At 28.5% G+C, this 12,572-nt stretch overlaps 2 protein-coding genes and 1 pseudogene across 2 annotated transcripts in view; 1 reads left to right on the top strand and 2 right to left on the bottom strand.

Annotated features, from left to right (window-relative positions):
- The window catches only part of LOC107017930 (polyadenylate-binding protein RBP47-like), a 5,790-nt gene extending 5,541 nt beyond the window's left edge, over nt 1–249 (bottom strand). The window contains exon 1 of the mRNA XM_015218225.2: nt 2–249. Within this exon, the coding sequence (XP_015073711.1) occupies nt 2–146 (145 nt within the window). The 5' untranslated portion in view covers nt 147–249. The remainder of the gene's footprint in view (nt 1) is intronic.
- Nucleotides 250–7,744: 7,495 nt separating this feature from the next.
- Nucleotides 7,745–10,466, top strand: LOC107017052. Its single transcript, XM_015217334.2, has 5 exons — nt 7,745–8,370; nt 8,457–8,797; nt 9,022–9,231; nt 9,337–9,947; nt 10,023–10,466. The coding sequence occupies exons 1-5, from the start codon at nt 7,835–7,837 to the stop codon at nt 10,464–10,466; spliced, it is 2,142 nt and encodes a 713-aa protein (XP_015072820.2). The 5' UTR covers nt 7,745–7,834.
- A 749-nt stretch (nt 10,467–11,215) lies between these two features.
- LOC107017408 overlaps nt 11,216–12,572 on the bottom strand; it is a 5,293-nt pseudogene continuing 3,936 nt past the window's right edge.

Below are 12,572 nucleotides of genomic sequence, written 5' to 3'. Positions count from 1 at the left end.
TGCGCCCCTGCTGGCGCCGCCGCCGGCACGGGTACAACCGCTGCAGCACTCACTCCTTGTTGCGCCTTCGGAGACGTCGCTGCCTGTGACGACGGCGGTGGCGGCTGCTTATTGTCTTGAGATTCAGTACCATTGTTGCTCTGCATCTTTACCTCAAACCCTAGAGTAAACTCTCGCACAAAAAAAAACTTTAATTTATACTTACTATAAATAAATAAATATAAATATATAAATAATAATTTATTAAAAGGAAAAAAATATATAGAGATAGATATGGTTGTAAGTATAGGTGAATCTGATTGCAAAAAGAAGATTTATGAGGAGGATGACGGATTCAGTGAAGCCCTGTATCAAGTATCAGCCGTTGGATTAAACGGTGCTCTATTAATATCAACCGTTCATTTTGAAGAATGTTTTTGGATATATACGAATTAAATTAAATTTTACTTAATTCGTATAAATTTGGTCGGCTACAGTTTTTAGAGTACCTTTTTTTTATTTATTTGTCTTTTTGCACCTTATAGTTTTTTTTTTTTTTTACAGTTACAGACATACAGTTATTGTATTGATTTTAGTGAAAGTAAGATTTTTTTACGTACAACGTATTTATTTTGATGGGTTTTTCAGTGATAGACGTATGACAAGTAAAGTTTTGTGTGCTATTGATTATTCAAGAGTACTAGGTTTTATATTTTTAATTATTCAAAAGCATATTTAATATAATTGCATAGGTACTAAAATAAAAACTTAATTAAAAAAAAATTATAATCGTAATATTCGATTTATTCAGGCGTATATTATAAAGTTACCGTGTACTATAACAATAGATGTAATAAACTGATCATTGAATTTTAGGCCATGTCTTGTGCAACATTAATTGTTATCGTTTTCCAATATTATTTAGATAGATACACAATTAAAATTTGAGTATTATAAAAATGAAGTTGTAATTACAAATAAATATAAAATAATATTTTACTAATAAATAAAGTATATCCTTCTCCACTTTAATAGTGTTAACACTTCAAAAAGAACTAGTTTTCAGGTTTTTGTTTCCAAGTGATCATTTAAGATTATGTAAATATAGAAAAATAGTTAAAAAGAATCAATATTAACAGGTTTTTTCTTTTCCTTCAAAAAAACAAATCTTATGTAAACAATGCTTAACAAGATAACTAACAAAAATATTCTATGATTTTTTTTTTCCTTTTAAGAGTGTGGTATGGCAATTTCCAATTTAGAGTTCTAAAATTAACATATTCAAAATTTTAGATATAAAATTTAATTAGACGTTGTCTTTCCAAACTAAGATTTCAAATTAATTTGCAAAATCGTTATTAATCTTCTAAATCATCCCATTTGCTTTATATATTCATTTAAGTTTAGATAATTAAAACAAAACTTAAATATATGTAACAAATTACACTTCACAAACCAATAATGTACAATACAAACTTTATATTACACTGTTTACATAATGACAGATCTAAAGCACAATAGAAATATATATGTGACCTATTTTATATATCAACATGTTAAACTAGGTCACGAAAAGGGAATAATACTAGTACTATTATCAATGAGTGTGTAGTACTGAAACAGAAAAACATATCTTAATAGAAAGTGTTTCTCCCTTTAGGACCCTATACGACTCAGACTAGCTAGTAAACTTCGAATAAATATATACTACTACTATATCCAACTTTCTTGTCCTATAAATTTAAAGTACAATAATAGTCCTAATCAATCAATTCACGGCCCGGGGTTCACGAGGGATAGATATGAATTTGAACTTTATGGAATTTGGAACTTAATATTTGTGAATATCATGATACGTATATAAGGTTTGGATCAAAGCTGCTACGTTGGACCCTGCATTCCATCATGGGGGTCCACCTCCATGACCAACACCAGGGCTATGGCCAGGACCTCCTTCTTCTGAAATATTAATATTGCCATGCATATTGTTATGATCAATATTGTTGAAGTAGTTATTCTTCACTACTTTTGTATGGCTATTTTCTTCATGATGGCTAAATATTGTGTTGTTTTTTTCTTTTTTAAGAAGTACCCTTCCCTCACTCAACAAAATCCCATAAGAGAAGAAGATTAATGCTAGGAAAAAAGCACAAGTGTACATAATTTTTGGTTGAGCCATTAATTTCCAAAAGGGAAAACCAAAGAGTAGTGATAATTATTTCTTTGTACTTGGGTTGGTGGTATGTATGAATATTCTTGAAGGTGATACTTGAGGTATATATAGAGGCAAGATGCTATAGTTTAAGAGCCAAAAGAGCTTTTGGAAAGTATTAAAAAGACAACTTATGAATAGAAGGGGGCAAATAATTAATGGGTTTTGAGTCCACATTTAATGTTGAAATTGCACAAATTACCCTTAAAAAATAAGGAATCTTACCGGCTTATTAGTTAGTTTGGTTATATGAACTCTCACTTTATTCTATTCGATTACTATATCGTAATTTCGTCCCTATTTTTCCTTTCCAGCAAAAAGAACCCTTAAATATGTTAGTTTAATTCAATTGATCAAAATAAGTCAATATGAACATACATATCATATTTAACTCAATTACTCGCTTTTCTTGGCAAATTGAGGGCATGTATATAAAGAATTATTACTTATATACAATCTAAAATAATATCCTCAGAAAATGAAATTTTTCTTTTTATTAAAGACGACGAAAAAATATCGAACAACATACTAATTTTACATGTGCAAGCTACCTTATTTGATGTTATTTGATTCTATGCATGCACACCGTTCAACTTGACCCAATAATAACCCCCACCCCCACCCAAATACACACTCTTATTAAAGAGAAACAATGTTGTGCATATATGTTGATCATTTTAAACAAGTTTTCTATAATTAGTAACTATGTTCAATAATTGAGAACATATTTGCTTATTTTAAAGAAACTTTCAATAATGCCAAAGTTGTGGGAGTGAACAATATTTAGGCATTTGGCACTATCGAATAATTAATTAAATAGTCGTCTTTCCAATCGTTAAAAAATAGTTAACAAAAGTATTATATATGTAATATATGTATTCGAATGTAAATAGTAAATATTATAGACTATTTGTATATCAAGATTCGAATTTTAAGTAAGTTTTAGACGGTACGTTAGAGTGGAGTTTACTTATACAAAAAAATCACCCACTAACTATTATTGATATAGACATTTCTGGTACAACTCCAATATATGAAATTTTTGCCTGCATAAATAGTATGTCCACCATACTTTGTAGTATAAATTTCCATGTGCATGCTCATATAGTCAACTTTTGGTTCATGCACCCCATGAGTCAAAGAGTCATTTTAAATGTGTTATTTCTCTTTATAATGTGTTGATGCGATATTTTAATATTAATAAAAATATATTATATGTTATATTATATATCGTTTTACTTTTGTTGATGGACGTTATATTTGTCTCTTTTTACTCTCATTGATTATGGAAGAAAGTGGTCATCGATTTTTAGTTACTTGTGTTATTAACCATCAACTCTTCATTTAATTTCACTCATTATTCTATCTATATATGTTTTGTAAGTTATATATGTAACATTTGAGCCATTCATTTGACAAATTTACTATGTATTTATCTTCATATTCATTGCAATGAAGAATTTATCACATATAAACAGTGCAGCCTTCATTTGTGTAGGTAAGAAGAAGAAAAAAAAAGAGAGATAGATATGAGAAAGAGTGGAAGAAAAGATGAGAAGTATTATATTGAGTATATTGAGTTAGTGTAGTGAAAAAGAGAGTTGAGAAAAAGAAAATATTCTAAGTCTTCAACTATATTCACTATACAGAAGTGAGTAATTATATGTTGAAGGAAGGTATTCTTATGTGGAGCTTTGAACTCTTCAACAAATCCGGAGTTGCTTGAGTTGTACGACGTTGTTGGACTGTTATATCCTGGACGGGACAAGTCAAGAGTGATACTATTGGATCGGTGTAGATTATGGCCCATTAAACTTGTATCTCCTTAAAGAGAACGAGATATCAGTGCCTCAGCCTAAAGATTTCTTTATTCATTTTGTTCATTTTATTTCAACTCATATTTGTGATATATTACACCAACGTAATGTAACAATTTGGCCTTTCACAATATATTATCGTAACACTAACTCATTTGGCAGAAATCCTTAAAAAAACTCGCAAAAATAGTTGAGTTGGTGTAACATGTGATATCCAGCTCATAGGGTAGGTTAAAGATCGATTTCCTGGTTAATGTCTTCTCAACTATGTTCGTTGCAACGTACTTACCTAGTTTACATCTTATATGTGTGATTTGTGAGTTATACACAAGAGCAAATTTACTCCTAATGCGCACCCAAATAACAGTAACGATGAGTCTTCCATGTTACATACAATTACATTATTTTAAATCACATAATTTAATCATTTCCTTTAATTTACACATAATATTTAAACTCAGAAAAATCATCTAAATTTAATCCAGATTATCATGTAACACCAAAAATTAATTATTATTGACTTAAAAAAATAGATTTTGATTCCACTATTAAAGCACTATATAAACAAATATAAGTGGGAGCATCAAGTTGTACTTGCCTATAGTGGAATAAATTCATAGTGGGTACTAGGAGATCACAATTCACAAAGAGGTCAAATATTTTCCCAAAGATTCCCTATTAATTTGAATATTTATAATTTGAATATTAATTTATTTCCACTTAAAGGAAGATTCTTCAAGAAAAAAAATTGGATCTTGCCTAGTTGGCTCCCAAAGTTGGGGAAGTTGATCCAACACTCTAACAACAAAATCCAATTACAACTGTTGAATCCCATAAACAATGGACACTTTTTCTCTATTTTTCCTTTATGTATCTTACATTAAATTCATTCATATCTTTTTTCTGTTTCCATCATGAATTTTGTTGTTGATAAAGATATGCACTTTCCTAGGTAGCATAATTAATACTTGTAGCGCCCGTCAAAATAAACAAACAGTCTGATGCACAAAGGATCTCGTATATCAAAACTTGTTTTTATGCCTAAAGGTCATATAGAGATAACTTTGTTACTGCAAGCGTTTTTCATTATTATGACTCAAATTTAAAATCTTTAATTAATAACGAAGGGATCTCATTATTTAGTCAAATGTTTCTAAGATTACATAACCCCGAGTGGCCTTGTATTTTTTTTCTATTTATTTCCTTGGAAGGGGGTGGATTTTGTTGAATTGAAGGTTGGGAAATTAGGTTAAGTTGAATTTTTAGGCAAATAGTCCAATTAGAAGCACTTTGGATGGTTGCTTTAGTACTACTAGTGTCCTCATTACCTTTTAGTTTGAATATATTTTTGTTTTAAAGTTTAATAGTTTTGTTAAACATAATTAATTTTCCTTTTTAGATATATTTAATAGAAAATAAAAAAAAATTCATTCGATGCTCTTTTCTCCACTTTCAGCACGAGGCAAGGTGAGGCGAGACAAATGCATAAGTTCAACTTTATGAGTGCACTTGAAATAATAAATTATTACGTTTGAAATTTATCATTTATATATATTTTGTTATTTTTAACATTTAATAAGTCCCCTTAAAGCCATAAAAGCACTTGGTTAATTGATCGAAATTCTAGTCAGAAGGTTTTCCTCCTTTTGTATATCTCATATCAATTTGTTTTCGATCGGAGCAACAAGTAGTACAATCTGATTCTACTTGACTAAACTCGTGTTCCTCGAAAGGAAAGAAGTTTGCTTTTGTTGAGAAAAAATAAAAAAACAAAAAAAAAATAAAGAAAAAACAACTCCGATAACCCGGGTCAAACAAATATGGGCCGGTTCAAATGCTTAGCTAAATCAACAAGTTAAATTAGGTATATAGCATATTATGTAGTCATATTATCAAGTTATGGCACAAGATTTTGATTTTCATTCAATAACATATAATATATCAACTTATAGCATTTCTTTAAATTAAAATATATTAAATATTTATTCAGTTAAATTAGGAAGNTCAATAACATATAATATATCAACTTATAGCATTTCTTTAAATTAAAATATATTAAATATTTATTAAGTTAAATTAGGAAGAAAAAAAAAATTAAAAATAAGTAATAAAAATTGAATAACTACCGTGAATGTAGTTACTGTTTTAAACTGATAACCAAATGTGCACCTTTTAAGGGAATTTAAATATATTAATTAAAGATATGCACCTTAATTATCTCAATCCGTTTTTAATGGTAATTTTTTTTTATTTTTTATCCTAAAAAAATTCTATTCTGTTATCTTTCTTTCCATAAACGTGTTTCATTTTTTTTTCCAGAAATTTGACTATATTCATATATTCGATTTCTATCATATTGTTTCGTTTTTTTTTTTAAAAAAAACAATTAAAATTTAAGGTTGAAAAAGANTTTTCCAGAAATTTGACTATATTCATATATTCGATTTCTATCATATTGTTTCGTTTTTTTTTTTGAAAAAACAATTAAAATTTAAGGTTGAAAAAGTTTAGATTTGATTTGATGGAGAAAATTGTGTCAATTTTAATTAAACATGGTGGCAAATGGAATTCATCAGGTTAGTTTTTTTTTATATTTTAGTAATGTGTCGTGTTTTTTTCCCTTTGTTATATTGCATATGTTAAATTGATTTTTTTTTTTGTGAAACATTAATTCAGTGTTTCTACTAATAAAAATTTTNGAAAATTGTGTCAATTTTAATTAAACATGGTGGCAAATGGAATTCATCAGGTTAGTTTTTTTTATATTTTAGTAATGTGTCGTGTTTTTTTCCCTTTCTTATATTTCATATGTTAAATTGATATATTTTTTTTTGTGAAACATTAATGCAGTGTTTCTACTAATAAAAATTTTGTAATGTTAAATGTATTTTCATGTGTAATTAAAACGAAGAGTGATGGTAAATGTGATTACTGGTTAAAATTTAAAATTTTAAAGTTTTTGATAAATTTAGCAAATTTTTTGTTTTTGAAACATTAGAACATTATCTGACTTTTTGTATTAATAATGTATACATTTTGTATTTTAATGTATATGNAAAGTTTTTGATAAATTTAGCAAATTTTTTGTTTTTGAAACATTAGAACATTATCTGACTTTTTCTATTAATAATGTATACATTTTGTATTTTAATGTATATAAATAAAGTATGAACAATATATACGAAAATCAATTGAGTATGAAATTGAATTAACTGTATATTATTTTTTATATTAAATTGGATAAATTGAGTATGAAATTGTATTTTAGATTGTATGTAGTAGTTAGTTGTGTAGTATGCAGTATGTATAAAAATTATTTTAATTTGTATTGATTTAAATTTTTGTTATTGTATATATAAGTGTCTTGTATATAATTTTGTGTGATTTGTGTATTAATTTTGTAGTAAACAATGTATTAATTGTGTATTAAATTATAATAGTGTATAAACAGTGGGTAATTGTCTATTAAATTATATATAAAGTGTGTATTATTTTTTGTACAAACTGTATGAAATGTGTGGTAAACAGTGTATGATTTGTGTATTAATTTTGTATAAAATGGTATTAAGTGTGTAATAAACAATGTATTAATTGTTTATTAAAATTACAATAGTGTATAAACAGTGTAGTAATTATGTATAAAATTGTGTATGAAGTGTGTATTATTTTTGTACGAAGTGTATGAATTGTGTGGTAAATAGTTACTTGTATATAAATTGTATATGAAATCTGTGTTAATTATGTATGAATAAATTTTTAATTTTATTATGGGATGCACTGAATGTAATTTTAATGTTGTGAAACAGGGAAATACGTCGACTTTGAAATGGAGGGCATCCTATACGATACTTCTACTCTTTATACTGGTTTAGTTAATTCTATAGTAACTCAGCTAAACATAGAAGAAAATCTAAATTCTGTTGAGATAAAGTATATAGTTAGCGAAATGTGTTCACCTATAAAAATTCATAATGATGTTGGGGTAAAGGTTTATCTAGATCAGATGAGGGTGAATTTGGATTTTTTTACAAAATATCCATTATGCATCACTTTGAAAGATTGTGGGCAGTATAACGAATGTCATAGAGTTATAGTTAATGATATAATAAATTCTGATGTTAGATTATCACAGAATAACATAGATCTATACTCCAACAATTCTATCCGTTTGATCGGAATGGATTTAGACGGAGTTGTCAATGATAATAGTGAAGTAGATAATGATATAATATGTGATCATTCTAATTTATTTGTAGCTGAAAATCAGATTTATAATAATAAAGAAACCCTTAAGGAGGTTATGAGGCATGTTGGACTTGTTGAGAAGTTCAGCTTTCGGGTTGCACGTTGTAATGCATCTAAGTAAGTTTAAATTTATTTTTTATTTTTTTTTGTTTTGTTACAATGTATATATATTGTAATGTATATTTTATTAAATTTTGTAACAGTTATCACCTGAATTGTATTTCTAAGAGTTGTTCTTGGATGATGAGGGCATCTAGTTTGAATAAATCTAGTTTATTCAAAGTTCGGAAGTATATTGCTCAGCATACATGTTGTGTTAGAGAAAGAGTTTATGCCAGACGTCAAGGGATAACTGACGTTGTAGCTGTCTTGATAATGGATAATTATATTGATCCATCTAAGGTATATACTCCAAAAGATGTAGCTGATGATATGTTGAAATTGCATGGTGTTTCGTTGACATACATACAGGCATGGAGAGCTAAAGAAAAAGCAGTAAAGTTGGTGCGAGGAGATCCAGCAGAATCTTATGCAAGATTACCTGGTAATTTCGAATATAATGATAAATTTAAACATTTGTTTATTTTGTTGTGTAGTAACAGTTTCGTGTATTATTTATGTATAAAATATGTATTTTTTATGTATGAATTGGGCTGTTATTTTCAGGTAATTTCGAAAATAATGATAAATTTATACAGTAACAGTTATGTGTATTTTTTATGTATAAACTATGTATTTTTTATGTATGAATTGGACTGTTATTTTCAGGTTATTTTTACATTTTGGAGCAAACATATCCAGGATCTGTTTTGAAAATAAAAAGGAATGAAGATGATACATTTTTATATGCATTTGTTGCTTTAGAAGCATGTATTAGGGGCTGGGAATATTGTAGGCCAATTGTAGTTGTTGATGGTGCTGCATTAAAATGTTCATATGGTGGTACAATGTTAACTGCAAGCACATTGGATCCGGGAGGTAAAATATTAGCCTATATAATTTTCTAATTATATAATATAATGAAAAAATATATGAATGATATTTTTGATTTGTGTGATATTTTTTTTAAAAATTAATGAGCAGGTCATATACTTCCGTTGGCGTATGCGATAGTAGATTCTGAAAATGATGCTTCATGGACATGGTTCTTTGAGCAATTTAGAGAAGCATATGGAGTTAGACAAAATATGTGTTTTATGTCAGACAGAAATGAAAGCATATGGAAAGGGACAACAAATGTATATCCTGAATCAGAACATTATGCATGCATATGGCATTTATCAGTCAATGTTTTGAAGAATTTCAATAGAAATACTGAAGATTTGAAGATGTTGTTCTTTTCATTGGCAAAAGCTTATACAAAACAACAGTTTGAGACAATTATGGGAAGAATAGATCAGATAGATACGCGAATACGACCATACTTGTTTGATATTGGTTATAGCAAATGGTCAAGAGCTTACTCGAATTGTAAGCGCACATGGACCATGACTTCAAACATCGCGGAGTCATTGAATAATGTTAACAGATTAGCACGGAGGTTACCGGTGATTTCACTTCTTGAGTTTATGAGGGTGACAATTCAGAGGTGGATTCACAAGCATAATGAGGAGGCTGATAAGACTACATCTAATCTGACAAAAAAATATGATGTTTATCTACAGAAAAGTATTACGTTGTCGTGCAATATGAGGGTATGTTTTTCACTGTATTGTATTTTTAATTCATACTAATCTTCAGCATGTATAAAATATTTTTTTTCTACACAGGTGATACCTTCAACTGTTGATCTGCATGCTGTAGCTGAAGGAGCAAAGAAATACATAGTAAATTTGAACACAAGGATGTGTAGTTGCGGAAGAATTCAAAATTATGAGATACCATGTGGTCATGCAATTGCTGTTCTCCGGTACAGGAAGTTACATGAAGCAGATTTTTGTTCTGCTTTTTATAGCCTCAAGAATTTCAAAGATGCTTATGCCATTCCTGTCGAGCCTATCCCGTGCGAGAGTACATGGGATATACCAAGTTATATTTCAGATCCTAAATTGATGCCGCCTGGTCCAAAAAGAGCAGCAGGAAGACCCAAACTTGAACGGTGGAAGGGATTCGCAGATGTGAAATTCAAGAAGACAAAAAGCACATGCAGTAGATGCCATCAGGTTGGACACAATAGGAAGACTTGTTCAAATTATCCTGTACAAAAACAATGATGTCGTAATGTTAAATCTGTGTTTTTGAGGCATTACATTGTTATAAAATGTTTTTTTATTGAATAATATTACTATTCATACAAATGTCATACATTATTCATACAGTTTTCATACATTATTCATACCAGTAATATACATACAATTTGTTTCTGTTTTTATTTTGAAAAAATATATTTTATAATTTGTCATAATTCATATATTTTTTCATACAGTATTCATACCTGTAATATAATTAATATCTGTTTCTGTTTGTATTTGAAAGTGTATAGTATTCATGCAAAACAAATTTATGGAATAATTTAACATTACTATGTACTATATATCAAATTTTAATATGACATTCATAATTCATATGATTTTCTTACATGATTCATACAGTTTCATATATGTTAAAGTGAGACACATTTAGTAATAATCAGTAATAATTTATATAAAACCATCAGTAGTCATAATAAAAATACAAACAGAAACAAATTGTATGTATATTACTGGTATGAATAATGTATGCAAGATGGTGATACACATTTATTAATGTATAATTGTATGATATAATTCATACATTTTTCATACAGTATTCATACCAGTAATATAATTAATATATGTTTCTGTTTGTATTTTGAAAGTGTATAGTATTCAAGCAAAACAAATTTCAACATTACTATGTACTATATATCAAATTTTAATATGACATTCATAATTCATATGATTTTCATACATGATTCATACAGTGTTTCATATATGTTAAAGTGAGACACATTTAGTAATAATCAGTAATAATTTATATAAAACCATCAGAGTATTCATAATAAAAAAACTGGGAAAATACATAAATTGTTCATAAGTTAAAAAAAAAACAAGTCTTTCAAATAAATGTACATTGTGCCATGAAGATTTCTACTTCCTGATACGGAATTTTGGAGTAGGATAATTGGTGGTGTCCATAACTTGTTCTTTATGAGTTCGAGGTCCACCCTTCTTGCTAGCAACTGTTCCTGTAACTTCACTTTCACTGATTGCGCCTTCATCATTCTTTGATTTTCCATAATGCCAAAGTAATGTAGCATATCTTTGACGATGATATGTTGAATCAATATCAATATGTGACATATCAAAAACACCATTGCTCATGTATTCGGCAAATAGAGATGTGTATAAACCACAATCACTGTAAACAAATTGAAAAAAAAATTGTAATGAATATATAGCAATTTCAATTTAAAATGAATAAAAAATAATGTAAGAAATATACATACTTTGAACTTTCTTCTTGTTGAGGAACATGTGTAACATTCTTGATACTTAGAGGTTCAGAGTGAGACTTCTGTTGATAATCAGGGAGATTATTCGCATACAAATCAAGCCTTTTGCCATAAAACCCTGTGCTCGTCAGAAATAAAGGAATCATGGTTGCAAGCTTATCAACGGCTTCTTTGACTTTCCTTGAATGAACAGATCCTCCCATCATCGAATCATATACATATAGACATCTACTTTTGATTCGGAATACAACAAGAAACCAATGGAATTTGTCATTGATGTTGACTGGGATGATTACTTCATCAACCCTATCCCACGGAATGTTAGCAAGCAGCTTATATCCTCTAATGCATTGTCCAACATCATGGTCCGGTGATATGCATCTCATGTCACATTGTGATTGTCTCCACTGTTTCTCAATGTTATCAACCCATGCCATAAACCAACAATCAACGGTACTGTAAGAAGTGACATTTTGGGAGTATTTTGCCTTCTTTCGGAGATAATACATTATTGTATTAATATGCTGTTTTAACAAAAAAAAATACATATCTGATTCATTCACTGTTCACACATATTTCATACAGAAAATATACTTACATAAAACATACATACATCACACATATTTCATACAGAAAATATACATACAGAACACATACAAAAAATCACATATTTCATACAGAAAACATACATACAAAAAACATACATATATCACATATTTCATACAGAAAATATACATACATAAAACATACATATATCACTGCAACAGTACTGTAAGAAGTGACTGTTTGGGAGTATTTTGCCTTCTTTCGGAGATAATACATTATTGTATTAATATGCTGTTTTAAC

This window comes from Solanum pennellii, chromosome 4, assembly GCF_001406875.1.
Source record: "Solanum pennellii chromosome 4, SPENNV200".
NCBI lineage: Eukaryota > Viridiplantae > Streptophyta > Magnoliopsida > Solanales > Solanaceae > Solanum > Solanum pennellii.
This window is presented reverse-complemented; position numbering and strand designations above follow the sequence as displayed.

Excerpts from the sequence above, each read along its gene's own strand:
- LOC107017052 (XM_015217334.2), top strand. The coding sequence starts at position 7,835 with ATGGAGGGCATCCTATACGATACTTCTACTCTTTATACTGGTTTAGTT. Across the intron at positions 8,371-8,456 it reads GCACGTTGTAATGCATCTAA|TTATCACCTGAATTGTATTT; the intron begins GTAAGTTTAAAT and ends ATTTTGTAACAG. Across the intron at positions 9,948-10,022 it reads CGTTGTCGTGCAATATGAGG|GTGATACCTTCAACTGTTGA; the intron begins GTATGTTTTTCA and ends TTTTCTACACAG.